Consider the following 24,658-nt stretch of genomic DNA (forward strand, 5'->3'; position numbering starts at 1 on the left):
AATGCTCCCTGAACAAGGGCAATTAGGGATGGGCAATAAATCATATCCCATGAACAAATAAAAAAAGACATTTCTGCGGCCACAGAAGTGACTCCAGGATTGTATGTTGCCTCCCTGGTGCCAGGGTCAAGGATGTCACGGAGTGGCTGCAGGATATTCTCCTGGGGGAGGGTGAACAGCCAGAGGTTGTGGTCCACGTTGGTGCCAATGACTCAGGTAGGAAAGGGGAAAAGCAGATTTCAAGGAACTAGGATGGAGGTTGAAAAGCAATGCCTCTAAAGCAGTAATCTAAGGATTACTCATGTGCGAGTATAGAAATAGGAGAAATTGAACAAGGGGCTGGCAAGCTGGTGTAGGAGAGAGGGCATCAGATTTCTGAGGCATTGGGACCAGTTATGGGGAATGTGGGACCTGTACAAATTGGACAGTCTACATCTGCACAGGACTGGGACAAATATAGCAATATCCTTGCAGGGAGATTTGCTAGTGCTGTTGGGGGGGTGGGGGTTTAAACTAGATTGGGATATGAAGGATCATTTAGTAAATGTTGTCCAATAGCGGAATACTAAGAATCATTTAGCAAATGGTGTCCAATAGCAGAATCACATCCAATGTTGGATGCTTGAGCAAAAGGTGAAGCCGGCTGCTTCACACTGCTATTATGCAGTAGCAACACGAGTGGTATTCGCCACTAACAGGATGCTGCCATCAAGCCAAAAAGATGTCCTGCCTATCATACAAATGAATAATGTGGTATATGAATTTCAGTGCCAGTGTGATGCAAGGTGTGTAGGCCGTACGTCCCAAAGACTGGCGGATTGTATCAAACAGTATTTCTCTTCCGCTGTTCACAATGGGCAAGGTACAGACCGTACCCAACCAGTCCGTGTTTGCAAAACTCAAAACACCGTTTCCAAGATTAGATGTGATTCCTGTGATTGGACAATGTTTGCTAATCAATCCTCAGTGTGCTAAAAATTACGCTGACAACCAATTTAAGACTGTCAGTTGGGCTTGCAGTGCGCACATTTGTGTGTACTGGAAGCTACATATATCAATACACAGGACCCTGTTCTTTACAGGCAGAAAAGCCATGTACAGACATTGTGCCTCTTTCAGCTAAACAAAATAAGTGATAGTTATTCTCTGGTTCATTCCTCACGGTAATGCCTTGACCAGAGTCAAGCTGCCTGGTTTAAATTTCAAACAATGCTCGGCAGTTGACTGTCAGTCACCATTAACTAGTGCATTCTTCATGGCAACGCTCTACCAGAGTCCACCTGCCAAACAATCAGCACTCTCTTCTCTTACAGTATAAAGTTGTTGCTTCCTCTGACATTGGTATTCTTGTGATTGGCCTGATGAGTGCAAGATGAAAAGTTTCGACAAAATGTCTTTTTTCAGCAATACTTAGTAAAAGTTTTTGAGGAAGTAACAAGGAGGATTGATGAGGGTAGTGCAGTGGATGTTGTCTACAGGGGTTTTAGGAAGGCATTTGACAAGGTCCTACATGGAAGACTGGTCAGAAAAGTGAGATCCCATGGGATACAGGGGAGGGTGGTGAGTTGGATCCAAAACTGGCTCAGCGACAGGAAACAAAGGGTAATGGTGTCGATGGATGTTTTTGGTTTCCAGTGGCGTTCCATAGAGCTCAGTGTTGGGGCACCTGCTGTTTGTTGCATATATTAGTGATTCAGATTTAAATATGGGATACACGATTAGGAAATTTGCATCTGACATATGGAATTCAATCCAGAAAAGTCTGAGGTAATGCATTTGGGGAGGACAAGCAAAGCAAGGGAATACTCAATAAATGGGAGGATATTGAGAGGGGTTGAGGAAGTGAGAGATCTTGAGAGTGCATGTCCACAGGTCCCTGAAGGTGGCAGGGCAAGTGGGTGAGGTGGTAAAGAAAGCATATGGAATGCTTTCCTTTATTGGACAAGGTATTGAATATGAATCAAAGCAAAATACTGCGGATGCTGGAAATCTGAAACAAAAACAGAAAATGGCATACAGAGTTGAGGTTTTGACTCATACAGACTCGAAACCTCAACTCTGTTTCTCTCTCCACAGATGCTGTCGGACCTGCTGAGAATTGGAATATGGAAGCAGGGATGTAATGATGGAGCTGTATAAAACGCAAGTTAAGCTACAGCTGGAATTTTGTGTACAGTTCTGGTCACATTACAGAAAGGACTTAATTGCTCTGGAGAGAGTACAGAGGAGATGTATAAGAATGTAGCCAGGCTTGAAAATTGCAGCTAAGAGGAAAGATTGGATAGGCTATGGTTGTTTTCCTTAGAACAGTAAAGGCTGAGGGGTGACCTAATTGAGGTACACAGAATTATGAGGGGCCTAGATAGTAAAGACTTGTTTCCCTTAGCTGAGAAGTCAATTACAAGGGGACATAGGTTTAAGGTGATTGGTAGGAGTATTAGAGGGGGCATGAGGAAAAACCTTTTCACCCAGAGGGTTGTGGGCACCTGGAATTCGCTGCCTAAATTGGTGGTTGAGGCTGAAATGCTCAATTCATTTAAAAGGTACCTGGATCTGCACCTGAAATGCTGTACCCTGCAAGGTTATGGACCAGGTGCTGGGAAGTGGGATTAAAAATGAGCAGCCAGTTTCTTTCTCTTTACTTTCTGGCTGGTGCAGACAAAATGGGCTGTGTGGCCTCTTTCTGTGTCATAACCTTTCTATGGTTCACCCAATCCCTCAGATGGGGATACCGCAGAGGATAAGTTAGCTTAGTGGTTATGTCATTAGACTAGCAACCCGTAAGTTATAACTTCAAACCACGTGACAAACTATGAAACTGAATTCAATAATTCAAGGGTTAGCTGCTGAAAACGGCTCAAGAGTTATCAGGTTATTAAAAACTCAACAGAGTTACTAACATCATTCAGGGAAGAGAACCCACCATGTCAACCTGGTATGACCTATATGTGACTTCAGTCCCACACTATGGTGGTTTACACTTAAATGCCCTCATTATAGAAACATAAAAATAAGGTAGTGGCATAGTTAATTCTTTCACCTCTGGAATCCTGTGCATCTTAATAAAAACCATCTCTCAAAATTGATTAAGAGTCCCAAGTGAAATTAATTTGGATCAGCTCAGTCCTGTTTGTTGCAGCCAAAATTTCATGGTTTAAAAACTATCCACAAACCTGCACTAAATTGGCACTCTCACCTCAGAGACCACGAAGTTAACTTGCTGGACCAGGTTTGGTTGGAGCAAACATTAGCCTATGGAAAATCATTTCCTGTTGATAGCCCAGTACCTTTTGTTTTTAATATCTCTGTATACTTCAAGTCTTTTCATGTCTTTTTAGTGGTTTCCTGTAATGCCACCTAATAGGAAAAAAAATGTTTTGTCTGCGATTTCAAAAATTGATACTGAAGCTGTTGAGTTAGGGCATATTTTCGGAGCAAAGTAAAAGTTTTTTGTGTCTCACTAATACAATGCCAGACCTGGGAACGTACATTAAAATAATGGATATCAAAAGCAGAAAAGGCTTTGTTTCCCATAAGAGGTGTCACTCACGCCTTGAAAAGCATCAAAATTGCATCACCTCATCTCTGATGCCTTATTTTGTCAGTTACTAGATTGACTAAGTCATCTGAAGGTACCTGATATCCTTAATTTATAAAATTGGCAGTGGCAAAAGGAGTAAAATCTAACTACCTTATTTGTTTTGATTTGCCCGACATCCCTTAGGACCTTAACAGGTTAACCGAGATCTCGTATTCTTAGCACATTCACACAAAATACAAACCCACACTAATGCTGCTCCAAATACTGGCTCAATGGAACAGTAGTATACTATGCTATCTTGCAGAACTAATTTTTATTTGTAGAATGTTGCTGGCCTCACCTTCGCTGAATGAGGTAGTCCTCAAGAATATCCAAACAGCGTACCATCTGGGAAAATATAAGCACCTTGTGGCCACCAGCCTTTAGTTTTGGCAGCAACTTGTCAATCAGCACTAGTTTGCCAGCAGCTTGGATCATAGCCTGAAGTTGAAAATCTGGGGTATCAGGGTTGTGTGTTTCTTTAAACTCCTCCAAAATCTTCTCTTCAGCACCTACACATACCAAAAGTGAACAACAAGACCATCAGAAAGTCTGAATCATGCCAATGTCTATCATTTTCTAATATATCAAAAAAAACACAAAAACTTCAGATAATTATAAGGGTACCATGGCTCACAGCCAGTACTTTAAGTTGATTTCACTTCTTCCCCGTTATATTAGAAGTAATTTGAAAGTTCCAATAGTTTAAGTGTATGTATGTTTTACAGCTAGAGAAAAAATGATGGATGCAAATATTATGTCAATGGACCAAAAAGTGAAAAACTTCCACTCTCCTAAAGGTCCTTATAACAAACCCCTTTGAAAAAAAACGGCTTCTTCAATTCAACACAAACACTCAGCTCTTTAGTATCTATAATAGACTAAGATTCTCAAGCAGTTATAATTCAGTCACTTTTTGAACTGTGACAATTCAATTTTTTAAGCACGAACTTCCTACTTTGCTGCATTAACTCAAGTGACAGATCTTTCAAATCTTTAGCACAAAAATGATTCCAAATCAACAGCAGAATATTTTAGTTCAAAAAAATTAAGTCAAGATGGCAAATTAAATGAATAAGACAGCAGTTATTCACTTAGAATCACCACTATACAAAGTTATAGGGTCAAAATGCTCAAACTGATTTTTGTACAAAACATAAATAGGATCTCCATGTGTATTATGGGTAAGCTACAAGTCATTTTAACATTTCTGCAACATTTAACTGAGCTAATATTCTTATACCACAGCCTTTTTCCTAAAGGAAATACATCTAAAATTTCATGCTTCTTGTGTCAATTTCTCCAGTGGTTTATGTGACCCTAGTGTTAATTTTACACCACATAAATCAATGCTGATGATTCAAAACATTATAGAATTTCACAAATTAAATTCTGACTTTTGGGGGAAAATTTTCTCCCTGTACTGGGGGAGGGGGGGGGGGGGGGGGGTGGGGGGGGGTGCGTGGTGCAGGGGCGGGCGTGCAGCCAATCAGCGCCCTTGATCAGCAGGTGCCACCATTTTACGTGGGAAGGCCAATTAAGGCCTGCCCAGCGTGACATGCGCCTGGAAGCACTGAGCACTCCGTGTGCTGGTGGGGGGAGTAGGCTGATTCGGAAGTGCACTCTTTCACGCAGGTACAGAGATGCCTCAGGGAGATTGGTTTCACGTATAACACATTGAATAAAGGTAGAAAAAAATTTTAAGGACTTGTCCCCTCATGTGAAACTGTCACATGAGCTGGGACATGTCCGTTAATGTTAATAAAAAATTTTCCAACACTTTGAAAACATTCATGACACCTTATCCTGCCTGTGGATGTGGTTCTATGAAAAATGCAAAGGCCACCTGGGTTCTTCCCCTGCCTGCCAAGCTTAAGGTTGGACAGGCAGCTCAGGTCAATGATTTAATTGATTGGTAAATGGCCTTAATAGGCCTTTGACAGTTCGGCGGGCGCGCAGCTGACTTTGCTACACGTCCACTGAAGCGAAACTCTGAATGACGCGCAGTGACGTATGCCGCATCATTTTATAACTCGGCGAGCGGGCCCCGCCCCCACTCACCGAAGATTCTATCCTTGAAGTCTTTTAACATTTATTTATTTTGATTAACTTAGAAAAACATCCCAAGGAGTTTCATAGAAGAGGACAGGAACAGACTCCAATCTCCCTGAGGTATCTCTATACCTGTGTGAAAGAGTGCAATTCTGACTCAGCCTACTCCCCCCGCCTAAAGGGCAATTAGAAAGATGAATGAAGGCGCGATTAAAAAGATTTTAAAGGGTGGAAAGAGAGGCAGGGAAATTGAGAGGTTTAACCAGAGTATTCTGGAGAATACGTCAAAGGCAGGCGAATGCTCTAACAATACTGAAGCAACGGAAGGAAGGTCAGGTGACAGGGTATTGGATGGGGCACAAAGCAAGAAAACATTGCACAGAGCTCTGATGAAAAGAAATCAACCTGAACCGTTAACTCTGTTTCTCTCTCCACAGATGAATGCTCATCTGCTGAGTATTTCCAACTTTTTCTGTTTTTATTGCATAGGGTGCATCAAGGCCCTGGAGGGATCTGTAGATGACAATGGAAATTTTGCATTTTATGCATTGGCTACAGTTAACCAGTGCAATTCCCCAAAGATGAAGAGCGATTCCTGAGAGCTACTTGCACAGAACAAGATGAAGGTGCAGAGTTCCGAACAACTTGAAGAATTTGTAAAAGGCAAGGTTAGCAGCCAGGAGTGTCGGGTGTTTGTAACTTCAAGATTTGATTTACTTTCAAAACATGGACAAGGATTCTAGCAGCAATGGGGAAAATGGGTAATGCTGCACAAGTGGAAATATTTTTGTGATTTATCGGTTGTAAGGTTTAAAATTCATGTCTGGGCTGATAAAGGCACACTCTTTCTATGCCTTGGTTCAGTCTTTCAATTAACAAATAAAATAGCTTGAGAATATTGCTCAACAGTTCAGTTAGATAACTGAAGCAGCAACTTTTAATTTTTGTTTTTATTTTAAGATTGTGGGTTCAAGCCCCACTCTGGGCTGGAATTTCAGTGCAGTACTGTGGGAACCCTGCATTTTTTGCAGTACAAACATTCTTGTGTGAAACATTATGATGAGTTCGGTTGGATGCAAAGCATCTCTTGGCATATTTTCTGAACAGCAGGGAGTGTTGACCAATATTCATTCCTCCATCAACAGAATAACTGTCCATTCTGCAAAATGGCTGGCATATCTGCCTCCGTAACAATGGGTATATGTCAAAATTGATTTTGAAGTTGAACATTCATTGGCAGTTGGGAAATCACGAGAACGTGAAAAGGTACACATGGATGCATCTCTCTTATTACAGTTATGAGGATTACAAGATCGTTACGCTTTGGGATTGTGTCTTCAATTGAAGGTAAAATGAAGGGGATCATGTGACCTATTCTGAAGTCTGCCTGACAACAAGCCTGAGTGGTTTGATGGTTTGATTGTTAAGGGGGCCCAGGTTGTTTTAATGGAAAGAAGGTGCAAGGTGTTTACCCTTGGAAACAATGGCAGTAGCCTATGTGTTAACAGTGGATAGACTGAGCTTCCAAAGTCCCAAAGTGTCAACACTGTCAGGATATAAACCTTCATGCTTTAAACTGTCCATTTAGTTCCAAGTGAGAGAGAGTTAGACTCACGAGGGTAGGTAATCAGGATCACTACCATGCAAGGCCCATGTGATTCACGTAGCTATCGTGATGAGTTTTGAGGTGAGAAGGCAATAGAGGGAGCCACTGGTGATATTGTGGTACAGTCTTTCCTAAAATATCACCAAATATCACTGGCAGGTTAGTTTACCAAGGTCCGAGAGAGATAGAGACAGAGACACAGACAGAGAGACACAGAGACGAAAATCTCTATGGTTCACCGTGCCAGAATGCAGGTGGAAGCTTGCCCACTGGTTGAAAAGGCCAAATTCGTAACAACTTAAGACAAAGCTGGAAGATTTTCCTAGCTTGCAATAGTAGGATCTCCAGTAATACTATTGTGAAGGATAGTTCTGGAGTTAGAAAAATAACAGGAGTAAACACTTGTCATGAAGCTATTAATGCATAAAATATTGTTGGAAAATATTTCTCTTTTAAAATAGCGGTTTAGTCTGTGAGCGTGTCTTAATTGGATCAGAGCCAGCTAATCTGGGTGCTTTGATTTGTACTAGTTTTGATATGTAAGAGACAGAGTGTATTTGCAATTTTATTTGAATAGGGCATTCAAGAAGTGGGGTGAAAACTACCACCTAGCTAGCAGATACCAAGCAATATGTTTATATTACTAATAAAATTGATACTATGAAAGGGCTTTTATTGTTAAAAGGTGGAGTTCAAAAAGGCTGGTGATACAATGAGAATTTACATTCAATGGGCTGTATAAGGTATAACTTCATCAGTTGTGTATGTGTGTGTGTAGAGGCAATGAGAGATCAAAAGCAGCTGTAAGCCTCCAACTGTTTCCACAGGAACCAAAGTGAAAAGAACCCCATTTTTAATTCGTAAGGTGAAAATGCTTTGCCTGGTGTCTGGTTGAGTCTCCGGGTTGCTGTTGCCTTAATGGAGATTAGTTTGGGAATTTGTTAAAAGTTATGATCGCAGTAATTTTTAGCCGTGTCTATATTTAACTTGTGTAAGTTAATAAAATGTTTCATTTAGCTTAATATAAAACCTCTCGAGAACTGGTGGTTTGATTCCTGAATTTAGAGTTTCATCTCAAACATAACACTTAAAATTATAGGTTATGACAATTGTTTAAAGTTTCCCTCTGGGATTTTTAGATAACTCAGCTTTACCAAGTGCTTGGTCATAACACGAGAGCTAAGAATCATTTTGGACTGCTTTTGGGAGAATTGAGTATCTAGTTAAAGGGCAGCATAATGCATACCCGTGAAGTGTGCTTTTTCTGTTTTGCTAAAAACAAGGGGAGGGGATTCCAATCTGTGGTTTAAAGTATAAGTTGCCTGCAAAGATAGTATTGAGTCAATAGTGCTTTTAGTCTTCTGTTACAGTAAATGTCTTAAAACATGAAACCTTGCTATGTCATCTTTTCAGCTATTAACTAGAAGTTAAAATTTATTTAACATTTCAGTCTCTACAGAGATCATAACACCCTGTTGATATTCAGAGCACCAATGGCAAATGTATATATAAAAGACTCTCATCAACGTTTCTGAAATTCTTTCTAGCTATAGATCTTCTTAAATCTCAGTGGAAGGTCTACATAGACCACGAACATAAAATCTATGAGTAGCCTGTAAATATAGGCTGAGAGATTAGCCTGCCTGGAGGTTGAATATATAGTTGCTGTGGTTGCTTTGCTCCCAACAGGGAAAGGAGGGATCACCTCCTGAATTTGCTATTGATTTTATTGGATGTACTACCATATTTATACTGTGGCATGTTGTAACATAAATTCATGTTGCCACCCATTCAACAAATACCCTCAAAACAACATGCTCCAAACAGTTTGGCATCAAAACTGGCCATTACTGATGTGGCTCTGAGATCATGAACTTTATATGGTGTGGCATACAAATATCTTAACAATTATGACATTTAACCACTTGCTGTATTAGGAGAACTGAAGCTGCCCAAAAATGGTCAGTAAAAAATGTGTTTACCATTAATTAGGTATGGATGATTACAGCACTTTCGCAGTTCCATCATAGTGTTCAGAAGATTGGGCACATTGGTTTGACCAGCTCCTTTAGAGAGGAAGGCAAAATTTCTCTCCAAGATAGCACGGTAATATTTCTTTTGAATATTGGTCAGTTCCACTTCAATGATAGTTTCTTCTTTTGGAGCTAGATTTTTTTCTACATCTTCCTTCAAGCGTCTTAACATCATTGGTTTCAGAATAGCCTGAAGTTTTTGAACCTGTAATAGTTATTCAAACTTTTAGTGTGCAGAATACTGCACAATAGCCTTTGAAATAAAATACTTTTGGTGGAATCAAAAGGTCGTAATTCGAGTTCAATACCATAATTACAAAAGCAACTTTAGGGCATTTGAAGAGACCATATGGGCTAAGATTAGATTGCAGTCTTCAGTTTACTCTCACATCTATTTTCTAAAATTCTATACACTGGGTGTACATTAAATTAATTGTTTCTGGAAGCTCTAAGAATACACTGTCAAGTACTGTGCTGTATGCATACACAATTGGTATAGGCAAACAATTTGCTGACCATTACAGATAACTTCTATAAGTAATATATTACCAACATTTAGCATTGTATGGATTTAAAATGCAAACCTTTTTCATACATCTTGTCAGATTTAAGACTGCTGTTTTCACAAATGAAAGACAAAAGGTATTATCAGGTGTTTATTAGTTGTCCCATTTTAATCCCAGTAAAATCACAGCCCTGTGCACTAGTCTATATTGTAAATAATCCCCCCAAAGATAAGTAGAGGGTTCACTCAATAACTCGCAAGAATCATATACCTGTTCCTCAGTTTTCAGATCACCAAACTCTTGCAAAAAGTTGGCCTCTGAGGGGAATCGCGAAGGTTCCAGGAAATTTAGCAAACTGAAAAGCTCTTCTACAGTGTTCTGTAATGGGGTTCCAGTCAGCAGTACCTTATGTTCCTACATTAACAAAGAAAATCCATTGGGTCACAAGATTAGCAAAGCATGAAGCTGTTGCGAAAAAGCAAATCTCTTATCTGTTAACTGTATGGGAATTTAAATTGGATGTGTTGTGTATATCTAACAAATGTCAGTGGGTACCTAACAAATGTCAGTGGGTACCTAACAAATGTCAGTGGGTACCTAACTCATTTTCGACTCACTAACAATGCAGATTTCATGGAGTATTACAGAAAATATACTTACCAGATCCATTAATTTTAATCCTTCCAAAAGTTTGCAGTTTCGGTTCTTCAGTCTGTGGGCTTCATCAATAATCACACAACGCCACGCAATACTGCGCAGCTCTGGGCAATCAGTTAAAATCATTTCAAATGTAGTGATGATGGCATGGAACTTGTATGCTCCCTGAATTATATGACCCTTAGAATAGGACAAGTTAGATTAATTTTATTTTATACTTCAGCCAAATATTCCTGCCTTAGAACATTTATAAAATCAATGTTATTAATTTATTACATTTTAAGCAAACAGATCCGTCAGGTCATTTATACATTACTCATTATGGGTATTTTAAAAGAAAACTTACATTCCTATAGTGTCTTATCAAACATTTCTTAAACATTCCAACTGCTGCAGTGACCGTTATAAATGTAAATACAGCTGCAAATTTCACACAGCAAGATCCCATAAACAAGAATAAGAACAACATTCAGTTAGTTTGTTCTTTGGTGGTGCATATGCAAGGTGGAATGGCAAACTCAACGCCAGAACAATCTACTCAAAATATTTTCTCAATATATGTGCAGATAAAAATATTAAAAACATTACATCTGCACCAACTTCCTCTCAACTTTGCCATTATAAATTCTTATGTCCAGCATCACTACTGAGAGAAGAGAGTAATTACATTGTGTTACCAGCTTACACAGGCCATTTCCATTATCAATCTGAATAATTGATATGTAAAAAATAAGTACAGATTATATGACTTAAAAACAGAGACAAGAATGCACACTGTTCTCCAATTACTGGTATTTCTTGTAACCCCAACTTCACCATAGGGCTATAAATGTTCTTCACTCCCTATACGCAAACTACAGGAACTTGATCAGTAATTATTAAAAATCATAGATCTATGCAAACATCCTGTCAAAACTTCCCAATCTAAACTTCTACTTCAACATAGAAGTCTGTGGAATTAAAGAGCCAGTGGCTGTCTAGATACAAAATTGGTTAAGGGACTGAAAGCAGAGAGAGTTGGGATGGTATTGGTTGCAGAACGTGTCTGTTAAAGAAGTCTTCTGTATATTAACAACAAGTCTTTTTATTAACTTGTAACTATATAAAAACATATAATAAAGGGTACAGGAATGGAGCTATCTCCATCCAAGGTCTTAACACATCTCTGGCCAATGCCACACAGGCCCTAGGTCTAGGTCATGTGCCTTCTTTTGTAACTTTGTGGTTGGTACTGTACGGAGTCCCACATTAACCCTGTTGTGTATGAGACCCTTCTATTACACCGGTGCCCCACCTTCTCCCCCAAGTCTTTATCCCATGGATATAGTGTTACTTAATTTATTTCAAGTCTTACATTGTTATAAGTCTTATGCGTGTACCTTATTGTTGCAACTTTAACGCTATTCCAACATTATTGCTATTACAGTATTAACATTAACAACATTCTCAGTAGCCTATTTTTCCCCTTCAAGTCCTACAAGTCAGAGGTTCAGGTGGTCTGGGGGCATTATAACCCTCACACATTTCATTCACCATTCTGTCAGGAGAGTGGTAGGTTCTGGTTCTTGTTGTTGGCTTGGAGGTTGGACTGGCATTTGGATATGCTTTCATTCTTTTCTTCCATTGTTTTAATTGAACCACATCTGGTTGGTTCGGTTGTGATGACGATGCATGTTTGCTGTTGCTCTTGATCATTTCTTAAGAAGTGGAAGAAGATGGAATTTGTCTTCTTGGCATTGCTTTTTCTTCTTTTTCCATGGCCCATCTGGAAGCCCTTTGAGGCTGAGAAAGTGTGTTCCTGTGGCAAGAAGAAGGTTGAATGGTATGATGACCTCTGCTTTTTGTTGTTGATGGTGATAGACTGCTATCCGGTTGCAGCATCCCATGTGGTTGTGGCATGCTTACTGGAAGTTGCGGTGTGCGCGCAGGCAGTCGATGTGTTGACCAGCTGTACCATCATCGTAGTTGGAGGTAGAGGCTTCTCAGGCCGATCATTCTCTGGCACCACTTCCGCCAGAGGTGCCATGGTAATCTCATGGGTGGCAGGTTGGTCTGGCCATTGGGGACATTCCCAAGCCTAGAATGATAATAGACATTTGCCCCACAAAGAGAAGAAATTGAAGATGAAATAAGAGTCTGAATACTCTTTAGTGTTTGAGCACTCAGGACTCTGCTGTTCTGGCTGGCTAATGACCATGGTAGTCTTTACCTCCTCCGCTGTCTGGAGGAGATCCAGGGTTATATAAGCATCCTGCACAGAAGAGAGAAGGGCTGGGGTTTCAGGTTTGCATGCTGTTATACCTCAGCGTTTCTAAGATCACGCTAATGACCAGGAATCAGAAAGGGATGTGTCCGTTGCTCAAAGCTAGAGGCCTTTGGTTCCTCGTCTCACAGGACTGTCACGCTGGCACCTGAGTCTAATTTAAAATTTGTTAGATGACTATTTGCCAGGATGTCAGCATTCCAAAATGAAGAATTACAATCTTTGATCTCACCTAAGAACCATGGCTGTCTCTCTTCTGGGTTGTTGGGCTCGATCTTGTGGAATACCGTTGGGCTATCTGTGCAGTGCTGGGGTTTTGACATTCACAGTTTACCAAAGTGTCCCTGTCTATTGCATTGGGAGCATTGGACTGTACTCACAGGATACTGATCTCTCCTGTGAGGGCGATTCACACTGCAGCACTGGCAAGTTTGCTCTGCTGGGCGGTTCAGGAATTGCTTTCCTTGACTTGAATTGTCCCTGTGTCTTTGAGACCTAATAAGCTGGGCTAAGGGCTGGCTTCTGCCCTAGGTTGTATTCTCTCCCCTTAGGATTGTCCTGTTTTGTGCACGTAGCTCAATAAATCTAACTAGCTGGATTGCCTTGACTAGGGTAAGATCATCTTTAGCTTGTCGGAGGTTAGAGAGAGCGAATTATCTGCAACAACTATCATAATTCTTTCTCAGGTAAACTCAGACTTTAAATCCTCATATTCACACCCCTCTGCCATCCTGTAAAGATCATTTATGAAGGAATCAACAGGTTCCCCAGGCAGTTGGACTCTTTTATTGAATTTAGCTCTTTCCAATATTATGTTGAACCCCAAGCTGAAATAAACATCAAATGATCTTAAAATAACCTCAAATTTGGCAGATGACTCATCAATATCCTGTTGTGCAATGATGTTGTCTGCAATTGGCCCTATTGAATAAAGAAGTGTATTTACTTGCAGCACTTATAATTTTTTATTTAAACTGGAGGCAATGCTGTTTCTTTAAATCTCATCTTCCAAAGACACCAATTTTGTGACTCATCTGAGCCTTGGATGAGTCCCAGCAGAGTTGGAAGTGTGGAACTGTGATCCATATTGAACATTTTAAAAGCGTGGGTACAGTTTTAAGAGTTTACCGGCTTCCATGATGGTGTCGCTGTTCACTGCACAGCAATGGATTTCCTGTGCCTGCCAGTTTTGGCAAGCTTCATAAAATAGGGGTGACACGCTGCTTCATGAAGAAGAATTTTCAACAAAGGCTGCATGTGTTGAGGGCCTGCTGACTTGATTGAACCAGTGAGCTAGTGTTGCGAGTAGCAAGACGCTTGAATAAACCGCAGCCCTGCTGTTTAAGGGTTCGGACAGTCATGAGGCTCCTGAGAGTTGAGTAAGTTAATTGTTAATTTGGTTATTTTTCTGTTCAACTAGGAGGCCAGGTTTTGAAGCTCGCAGCTGGGGAATCGGGATTAGCAAAGGGTTATGTTAAAACTGCGCTTTTGACTAAATTAGCAAAACGGCTTCTCAGGACTGGCTGCAGTCTGGAAGTGAAAAGGATTTAGCTCACTCTTGCAGGCTATGAACTCTATGTGCTGAAGCTAGACTGCCACAGGAAATTGTGTGGAATCTTCTGCTGTGGTAAAACTTCTGCTCTTAGTTTCCAGGTTCTTCTCTTTGGAGCTTTTTCTGGAGAATTTTCTCAGCATCTATAGCTTCAGTTGGGAGCTTCTTTCAGCATTTATGAGCATGAGGGTTTTTGATCTGGAGCTGCCACCACGTTAGGACCATGTTCACTACAGAACATAACTGTTAAAGAAGTCTTCATAGTCTTCTGTATGTTAACAGCAAGTCTTTATTAACTACTTGTAACTACATACAATAAACAGTAAAGGGTGCAGGCATGAAGCTATCTCCATACTAGGTATTAACACGTCTCTGGCCAACACCGCACTGACCCTAAGTCTGAGTCATGTGCCTTCTTACGTCACATTGTGGGTGGTGCTGCATAGTCAAACCCACATTAATCATGTACCAGGTCCTTCTACTACAGAGAGAAGCAGTGAACTACTTTTCTTCCTCAGACTAGAGGGAAGTATACAGTGGTTTCCCCCAAGGGTTAGTATTAAGACAACTGATCTTCTGGACATATTATTGATCTAGGCTTGGGTATACGGGACATAATTTAAAGTTTTTAGATGATGCCAAACTTGGAAATGTAGTAAGGGGCACGCGAGGAGACAGGTGATTACACTGGAGTGAGATGGAGACTGAGTGAGTAGCAAATTAGGTTCAAGTGGGAATTTGGTGCAAGGGGGAAAAGAGATGTGGTACATAGGAATTGTTCGAAGTTAATTAAGAAAATATTTAAATTAACTAAAAAAACATAAGGAACAATGGCAGGACAGGTGTTATATTGCAGCTGTGGAAGGTGGGAGCTTTTGGACACCAAGGCGATCCAGGACAAACATCTGCAGAAAGCATAAGCAGCTAGAGGAATTCGGGATCAAGATTATTGATCTGGAAGCCAAACTGCAGATGCTGTGCAACATAAGGGAGGGCAAGAAATACCTGGACACTTTGTACGAGAAGGTGGTCATGCCTATTAAAATAGGTCTGTTTTGGTCAGCAGTGAGGGACAGGACAATGTGACCATAAGTGAGGCAGGTAATGGGACTGAGCAGACAGTGGTGAAGCAGCCTCAGGCTTTGCAACTGTCAAACAGGTTTGAAGTGCATACAATCTGTGTGGACGAAAACAAGGTCTGAAAGGTGGATGACCAGGCTAGCCATGGCACCATGGTACAGGAAGCTGTTCATGCGGGGAACAGGAGTGTAGTAGTAATAGGGGACAGTATAGCGAGGAGGATTGACACTTCTCTACAGCAAAGAACGAGAGTCCAGAAGGCTTTGTGGCCTGCCTGGTGTCACGGTTTGGGATATCTGCTCAGGGCTGGAGGGAAACTTGCAGTGGGAGGGGAGGATCCAGTCGCCATGGTCCATGTAGGTACCAACGACACATGCAGGGCAAGGAAGGAGGTTCTGCATAGTCATTATGAGAAACTAGCTACCAAATTAAGAAGCAGAACACCAAAGATAATATCTCTGGATTATTACCTGATCCATGTGCAAACTGACATAGGGCAAATAAGGTTAGAGATGAATGCGTAGCTTAAAGATTGGTATGGAGGAAGTGGGTTCTGGTTCATGAGGCACAGGCACCAGTACTGTGGAAAGTAGGGGCTGTACCGTTGGGACAGTCTACACCTGAACTGTGCTTGGATGAGTGTTCTTGTGAATCACATAACTAGGGAAATAGGGAGGGCTTTAAATTAAACGGGAGTGGGGGGGGGGGATCAAGCTTGGGTCGATGTGGCAAATCATGGGGTAGATTCGAGGCAGGAAGCCATAGTAGTAATATGGGAAATGAGGGTCCATAGAACAGCAGGAAGAGGCAGAGAGATAAAGCCTAAGAATGCAACAATAGTCAAGATTAGATGCTACAAAGGTAACAAAAAGACACAACTAAAGGTTCTGTATCAGAATGAGTGCAGCATCCATAACAAAGTAAATTCACTGATAACACACATTGAAGTAAATAAATATGATCTGTTAGCCATTATGGAGACATGGCTGCAGGATGCCAAGGAATGGGTCCTGAACATTGAGGGGTATATGACATTCAAGAAGAGTAGGAAGCAAGGTAAGGGTGGAGGGTTAACACTGTTAGTCAAGGATGGCATTGGTACAATAGTTAGAGATGACATTGGTTCAGGAGATCAGGATGTAGAATTGGTTTGGGTGCAGATGAGGAATAGTAGGGGAAAGAAGTCATTAGTGGGAGTCGTCTACAGGCCCCCTAACTGTAACCACAATTTAGGACCAAGTATACAAGAAGAAATATTGGGTGCTTGTGATAAAGGGACAGCGATAATCATGTGTGATTTTAATCTAAATATAAACTGGAAAAATCATATTGGCAGTAGTAGCCTGCATGAGGAGTTCATAGCATGCTTTCGAGATAGTTTCTTAGATCAGCATGTTCTGGAGCCAACCGGGGAACAGGTTATATTAGACTTGGTATTGTGTAATGTGTTAGGATTAATTAATGATCTCAGAGTAAAGATAGGTAGCAGTGACCACAATATGATTGAATTTTACATCCAGTTTGAAAGGGAGAAAAGTGGGTCTAAGATTAGTATTTTAGATTTAAATAAGGGCAACTCTGTGGGCATGAGCGCTGAGCTAGCTGATGAACTGGGACACTAGACTGGAAGATAGATCAATAGAGAAGCAGTGGGAGACATTAAAGGGGATATTTCAGAATGCTAAGATAAATATATGCCTATGATAAAGAAAAATTCTAAAGGGAGGACCCATCATCCGTGGTTATCTAAAATAGTTAAGCAAAGCGTCAAACATAAGGAAAAAGTATATAACTGCGCAAAGATGAATGGCAGGTCAGATGCTTGGTCACAATATAAAGAACAGCAGAGAATGGCTATTAATCAGGAGAATGAAATTAGAGTATGAGAAGCTAACTAAAAATGTAAAAATGGATAGCAAGAGTTTCTACAGGTATTTAAAAAGGAAAAAAGTAAAGTGAGTGTTGGTTCTCTAGAGAGTGACAATGAGGAGTTAATAGAAAATAAGGAAATGATGGATGAAATGAACAAATATTTTGCTTCTGTCTTCACTACGAGGATACAAAAAAATTCCAGTAACAGCTGTTAATCAGGAGGTGGAAAGAAGAGGGGGAGCTTGTGGAAATTACAATCATCAGGGAAGCGGTACTGAGCAAACTGATGAAGCTGCGGGCTGACAATTCTCCAGGTCCTGATGAACTTCATGCTTGGGTCTTAAAAGAGGTGACTAATGAGGTAGCAGGTGCATTGGTATTAATTTTCCAAAGTTTGCTAGATTCTGGAAAGGTTCCATCAGGCTGGAAAGTAGCAAACATAACCCCTCTATTCAAGGAGGCAGAAAACAGGAAAACTATAGCTTGACGTCTGTTGTGGGGAAGGTGTTAGAATCGATCATTAAAGAGGTTATAGCTGGGCACTTAGAGAAACTCAAGGTAATTGGGAAGAGTCAGCATGGGAATGGGAAATCATGTTTAACCAATTTACTGCAGTTCTTTGAAGGAATAACATGCGTTGTGTATAAAGGGGAGCCTGTAGGCATGCTGTACTTGGATTTCCAGAAGGCATTTGATAAGGTGCCAATCAAAGGTTATTGCAGAAAAGAAAAGCTCATGGTGTAGGGGGGTAACCAATTAGCATGGACAGAAAATTGGTTGGCCAGCAGAAAACAGAGAGCATGCATAAATAGATCTTTGCCTGAATGGCAGGATGTGACGATTGGAGTCCCACAGGGGCCTGCGCTGGGGCCTCAACTTTTTGCAATTTATATCATGACTTAGGTAAGGGGAGTGAACGCATGGTAGCTAAATTTGCAGATGGCACAAAGATAGGTAAGAAAGTATGCTGTGAAGAGGACATAACGAGGTTGCAGATGGATAAAGACAGGTTGAGTGAGTGGGCAAAAGTCTGGCAGATGGAGTATAATGTAGGAAAAAGTGAAGATGTTCACTTTGGCAGAAAGTATAAAAAAGCAGAGTATTACTTAAACAAAAAACGGCTGCAGAATTCTGAAGTGCAGAGGGATCTAGGTATTCCACTGCATCAGTCACAAAAAGTTAGTATGCAGGTACAGTAAGTAATTAAGACGATGAACGGAATGCTATCCTTTATTGCAAGAGGAATTGAACATAAAAGTAAGGATGTTATGCTTCAGCTATAGAGGGCATCAGAGGCCACATCTCGAATATTATGTGCGGTTTTGGTCTCCTTATTTAAGGAAGGATGTAAATGTGATTCAGAGGAGGTTTACTAGATTGTTACCTAGTATGAGCAGGTTGTCTTATGAGGAAAAGTTAGATAGACTGGGCTTGTTTCCACTGGAGTTTAGAAGAGAAAGAGGTGACTTAATTGAAGTATAAAAGATCCCAAACAGTATTGACAAGGTGGACATGGAAAGGATGCTACCTCTTGTGGGTGAGTCTAGACTAGGGGGCACTGTTTTAAAATTAGGGGTCACCCTTTTAGGACAGAGGTGAGGAGAAATTTTTTCTCTTAGAGAGTTGTGCGACTTTGGAATTCTCTGTCTCAGAAGGTGATGGAGGAGGGGTCATTAGATTCTTGTTAGGCAAGGGAATCAAAGGTTATTGGGGGTAGATGGGAATGTGGAATTCAAAACACAAACAGATCAGCCATGATCTTAATGAATAGTGGAGCAGGCTTGAGGGGCCAAATAGCCTGGTACTGCTCCTATTTTGTATGTTCATAACCAGGGATCAGGATAGTAATACACAGTAATACTCTGTCAAGGCTTTGAAAAACACCAGGATGTCAGAATTGGCTGCAATATTCCAGGGTGAAAGGGTTTAGTGTAACTTACTCGTTTTCATACTTTGCTGGGATTTTTTTCTATAAAGGATACCACATAACTTTTTTAAAACAACACATCACAGACTGGTGAAATGGACAGACACATAGTAGATTAAATTTAATGCAGTGGTGTGAAATTATTCATTTGGCAGAAGGAATGAGGAGCACCAAGATGAACTAATTGTTAAATTGTAAAGGGGGTACAAAAACAGAAACTGGGGTGGAAGCAGGCAAATCTTTGAAGGTAGCAGAAGACATTGAGAATATTGTTTTAAAAAAGTTATGTGGTATCCTTTATAGAAAAAATCCCAGCAAAGTACGAAAACAAGTAAGTTACACTAAACCCTTACACCCTGGAATATTGCAGCCAATTCCAACATCCTGGTGTTTTTCAAAGCCTTGACAGAAGGAATTTACTAGAATGGTACCATGGATGCAGAACTTCAGTCATGTGGAAAGACTAGAGAAGCTGGGATTGTCCTTGCAGCAGGAGGTTAAGGAGAGATTTGATAGTGGTGTTTGAAATCATTAATGGGTTGTCTACAATGCAACATTAACTACACTTCAAAAGTACTTCCTTAATGGAAAATGCTGCAGGATGTCCTGAGGTACTATGCAAATGCAAGCATTTCTTTCTTTTAAGGGTAAATAAGGAGAGAGTATGTGGCAGTGGGTCAGTGATCAAAGTACACAGGGGTAAAAAGAGCACTGGATATGAGATTTTTAAAAATGCAGCAAGTTGTGATCCCAAATGCACAGCCTGAAAGGATGCTGGAAGCAGATGCAATAGGAGCTTCCAAAAGAAAAGCTGCCAACCTGGCGAAGCTACAACACAGGACTATATGAAACCTAAACATCAGAAACATAATGTTATAGACAGAGCTAAGTGATCCTACAACCAACAGATCACATCAAAGCTCTACAGATCTGCCACATCCAGCTATGAATGGTGGTGGACAAGTAGGCAACTGACAAGAGGGGACTCAACAAACACTCTCATTCTCAATGACGGCAAGCCCAGTACAGTGCAAAAGATGACACTCAAGCATTTGTAACTCCAGTTAGAAGTAATGAGTGGATAAAACATCTAGGCCTCCTCCAGAGGTTCCCAGCATCACAGATGCCAGTCTGTAGCTAATTCAAATCGCTCCAAATAATATCAAGAAATTGCTGAACTCACTGGATACAGCTAAGGCTGTAGTCCTGACAACATCCTGGCTGTAATGCTGAAGACTTGTGCTCCAGAACTAGCTGCGACCCTAACCAAACTGTACCAGTGCAGTTACAACTGTGGCATCCACCTAACAAGGTGGAAAATTGTACAACTTTGTCCTGTCCACAACAAGCTGAACAAAGCCAATACGGCTGATTACTGCCCCACATCTTACTGTGGCATCAAGCAGCCTTAGCAAAATTGAAGTCAATGGGAATCAGGGGAAAGCTTTTTACTTATTAGAATCATACCTAGCACAAAGGAAGATAGTTGTGGATAATGGATGCCAATTATCCCAGCCCCAGGGAAGGGCTACAGGAGCTCCACAAGGTATTGCTCTAGGCCCAACCATCTTCAGCGATCAAGTGGCTATAAGCTAATGTAAGGATTAAAGTGTAAAGTTAGTGCAGTAGAATTTGAATGTTCCATCTAACTGCACTAATCCTGACCTGAGAGCACTTGAAAAGACATCGGTGCCCGAAACAGAAAATGTTTTATCACCCATCATCAACACCCCTCATGCTGATAAGCACAAAAACTCCACAGCACATATGGAATGCTCATTGTGATACATGTAATAACTCATCCATTCCTCAAACCAGAAGGTAATCCAATATTTTGCAATTCAGCTAGTACTTAGGCTTTTATCATTTTAAAATGAGAAACCCAATGTACTGTATGCACAAATCACTTGCAAAACCTGTGAATCACTTAGAATGTAGTCAATTTAAAAAAGGGACAGAAATGCAATCATCGTTGTGAACTTGAGGATCTGCAAGGACACCCCAGAACTTGCTTTTTTTTTTGGAAATGCCCACTTTTAATATTTTTAAAAAAGAAACAATCACCATACAATAACAAGTAGTACTGTGCCAATAGTGAAAGTGAAAAACAAGATAGAACAAATTAAGCTCTGGACAAACTTATGACATTCTGTTTAAATTGACTGAAATGACTCTACTGGAAAATTTCTTCTGAGTATGAACAGATCAATGTTGAAAGCAGAGTGCGAGAAAAAATGTTAGAACAGTAGCTGAAGAAACATTTTTTTTTTAAAAAAAGGGGTTGCAAAATTACATTGCAAGTTTCAGACCTACAATGGCAAAAGTGCATATATCTATAAGATAATAGTTGGCCAGCAGCATGATGGAGAACTGAATGAAATCAAAATGTTTTGCTATTTTCAACTCCCTGATTGAAGCTTTAATGGATTATTACAAAATTTCAAGACCTTTGCGTGCAGTGTTTTCTTTTGAAAATAGTATCTTTAGGAACGGTGCAAGTATTTTACGAGAAACAATTAAGCACCTAGAGTTCATTATTAAGGAAGAAATAGCAGGGCATTTAGAAAAGCTTAACGAAATCAAAGAGTCAACCTGGTTTTATGAAAGGGAAATGATGTTTGACAACTTTGCTAGAGTTCTTTGAGGATATAACAAGCAGAGTTGACAAAGGGGAAGTGGTAGATGTAGCGTATTTGGATTTCCAGAAGGCATTCGGAAAGGTGCCGCATAAAAGGTTATTGCAGAAGATACGAGCTCACAGTATTGGGGGTAATGTATTAGCATGGATTGAGGATTAGGTAACACACAAGACAGAGTCGGGATTAATGGGTCTTTTTCAGGTTGGAAAGATGTAACCAGTGGAGTTCCATAAGGACCAGTCAGGGGCTCAATTATTTACTATCTATATTGATGACTTGGAGGAGGAGGCAGAGTGTAATGTATTTAAATTTGCTGGCGATACAAAAATAGGTGGGAAGGAATGTTGTGATGAGGGCATAAGGAATCTGCAAGGGGATATAAATAGGTGAATGGGCAAAAACTTGGCAGATGGAGTTTAATGTAGGAAAGTGAGAGATCATGCACTTTGGTAGGAAGAATCAAAAGGCAGACTATCATTTAAATGGCAAGAGACTCCAAAAAAGTACAACACACAGGGATCTGAGTGTTCTCGTGCATGAAACACAAAAAGTTAGCTTGCAGGTGCAGCACGTAATTAAGGTGGCAAATGGAATTTTGGCGTGTATTGCTAGGTGGTTGGAGTTTAAAAATAGGGAAGTTTTGTTACAACTGTACAAGGTGTTGGTGAGGCTGCATCTGGAGTACTGATTCCTGGGATGAAGGGGTTGACTCAAGAACGGCTAAACAGGTTAGGCCTTTATTCATTAGAGTTTAGAAGAATGAGGAGTGATCTTATTGAAACGTACAAGATTCTGACGGGTAGATGTTGAGAAGCTGCTTCTATAAGTGGGGGAACTTTGAACTAGGAGACATAGTTACAGAATAAGGGGACACTCATTTAAAAACGAGATGCGAAGGAACTTCTTCTCTCAGAGGGTAGTGAATGTCTGGAATTCTCTACCCCAGAGAGAGTTGTGGAGGCCAGGTCACTGAAAGTATTTAAAGAGGAGATAGATAGATTTTTGAAATATCGCGGAGTTGAAGGCTATGAGGAACTGGCATAAAAGAGTTGAGGCCTGGGGCAGATCAGCCATGATCTTATTGAATGACGGGGCAGGCTTGAGGGGCCGAATGGCCTACTCCTGCTCCTATTTCTTATGTTCTTAATTACTAACAACAAATCTGATTTAATACGGAATTATTTGTTTTCTCAAGCTTCAGAGCATATGTATGTTGATTTAAGTAATGCAAAGCTATGCAAAGTTCTGTGAATCCTAGAATGTAGCCAATTTGAAAAAGAGACTGGAATGCAATTGACATTGTGAACTTGAGGATCTGCAAATTGACAACAGAATATGCTTTTTTTTTGGAAATGCCCACTTTTCATGTTTCAAAAACATGCACTTAATCAGATACGCATTGTTAAAATTAGTTTGCTCAATGAGCACAGGGAAATATTCATTTTCTGGGGACAGTGCTGAGCTGAGAAGTAGCCAGGAGGTTGATGTTAGTTCAGAGAACTGAATAAAGAAAGGCAAGAAAGCTACAGAATTTTCAGCCCCAAAAGCAGAAGACTTACAGAGGACCTTATGGGGTTGAGGTACTAAGTAAGGAGAAAGAGTAAATCCAGCATACTCAAGTGCGTTCAGGAAAATTTTCTTCAGCATTATGTTTCCAGTGTAATGAGGAAGGAGGCACTGCTAGACCTGGTTCTTGGGAATGAGGTAGGCCAAGTAGCTCAAGTGTCAGTAAGAGGTCATTTAGAGGACAATGATCATTGTATCATGCGTTTTAGGCTGGAAAAGGACAAAGAACAGTCCAAAAAAGGAAAACCTAACTGGGGAAAAACCAACTTCAATGGGGTAAGGATGGATCTTGGCCAAATAAATCGGAGTCAAAGGTTGGCTGGAGAAATGGCAGCTGATCAATGAGTTACTTTCAAAGAGGCGGTGATTCGGTATATTTTCTCGAAAGGGAAAGGTAGTACAAACAAATCCAGAGCTCCTTGGATGTCAAAGGAGATAGAAATTAAGATAAAGAAGAAAATATGTGTTTATGACAGTTGTCGGGTAGAAAACACAATTGAAAACTTAGCTGAATATAAAAGGGTCAGAGGAGAGATGAAGAAGCAAATAAAGGAAGCAAAGACAGAGTATGTAAAGAGATAGTTAACTAGCATAAAAGGAATCCCAAAGTCTTCTTTGGTCATATAAATAGAGATAGGAGTAGTAAGGTTGATTAGGGACTAAAAAGGGAATTTAAACCTGGGGATAGAAGGCATAGCTGATTAGTAAACCAACACTTTGCATCTTTCTTTACAAAAGATGATGCTACCCAGGCTCAGGTAAAAGATGAGAATTCAGATACTTGGGTTTAAAATTGAAAAGGAGGAACTGGATAGGTTATCTGTATTTAAAGTTGATAAGGCACCAGGGATCAGATGAGATGCATCCAAGGATACTGAGGCAAGCGAAAGTGGAAATTGTAGGGGCACTGGCCATAATTTTTCAGTCTTTCTTAGGCTCGGGTGGTCCCGGAGACTGGTGAATTGCAAAAGTTACATCCTTGCTCAAAAAAGGGTGCAAAGATAAACCCAGCAACTACCGGCCAGTCAGTTTAACTTCGGTAATGGGGAAACTTCTAGAAACAATAATTCGGGACAAAATTAATAATCACATGGACAATTAGGGAAAGTCAGCATGGATTTCTTAAGGGAAAATCATGTTTAACTAACTTGGAGTTTTTTTGAAGATGTAACAGAGAGGGTTCATGAGAGCAATGCTGTTGAAGTGGTGTACATGGGCTTCCAATGCCACACAACAGACTTGTGAACAAATTTATAGCTCATGGAATGAGAGGGACAGTAGCAACATGGATACGGAATTGGCTGAGTGACAGGAAACAGTGAATG

General features: G+C 40.5%; 1 protein-coding gene across 3 annotated transcripts in view; it reads right to left on the bottom strand.

The window, feature by feature from the left end:
- chd7 (chromodomain helicase DNA binding protein 7) overlaps window positions 1–24,658 on the bottom strand; it is a 273,969-nt gene that overhangs the window by 80,712 nt on the left and 168,599 nt on the right. For all 3 annotated transcript variants that reach the window (XM_041189422.1, XM_041189420.1, XM_041189421.1), the window contains exons 13-16: window positions 10,438–10,614; window positions 10,048–10,191; window positions 9,221–9,476; window positions 3,882–4,092 (exon numbers count right to left, since the gene is read on the bottom strand). In XM_041189422.1, coding sequence (XP_041045356.1) covers window positions 3,882–4,092; window positions 9,221–9,476; window positions 10,048–10,191; window positions 10,438–10,614 — 788 coding nt within the window. The remainder of the gene's footprint in view (window positions 1–3,881; window positions 4,093–9,220; window positions 9,477–10,047; window positions 10,192–10,437; window positions 10,615–24,658) is intronic.

Source organism: Carcharodon carcharias, chromosome 6 (assembly GCF_017639515.1).
Source record: "Carcharodon carcharias isolate sCarCar2 chromosome 6, sCarCar2.pri, whole genome shotgun sequence".
NCBI lineage: Eukaryota > Metazoa > Chordata > Chondrichthyes > Lamniformes > Lamnidae > Carcharodon > Carcharodon carcharias.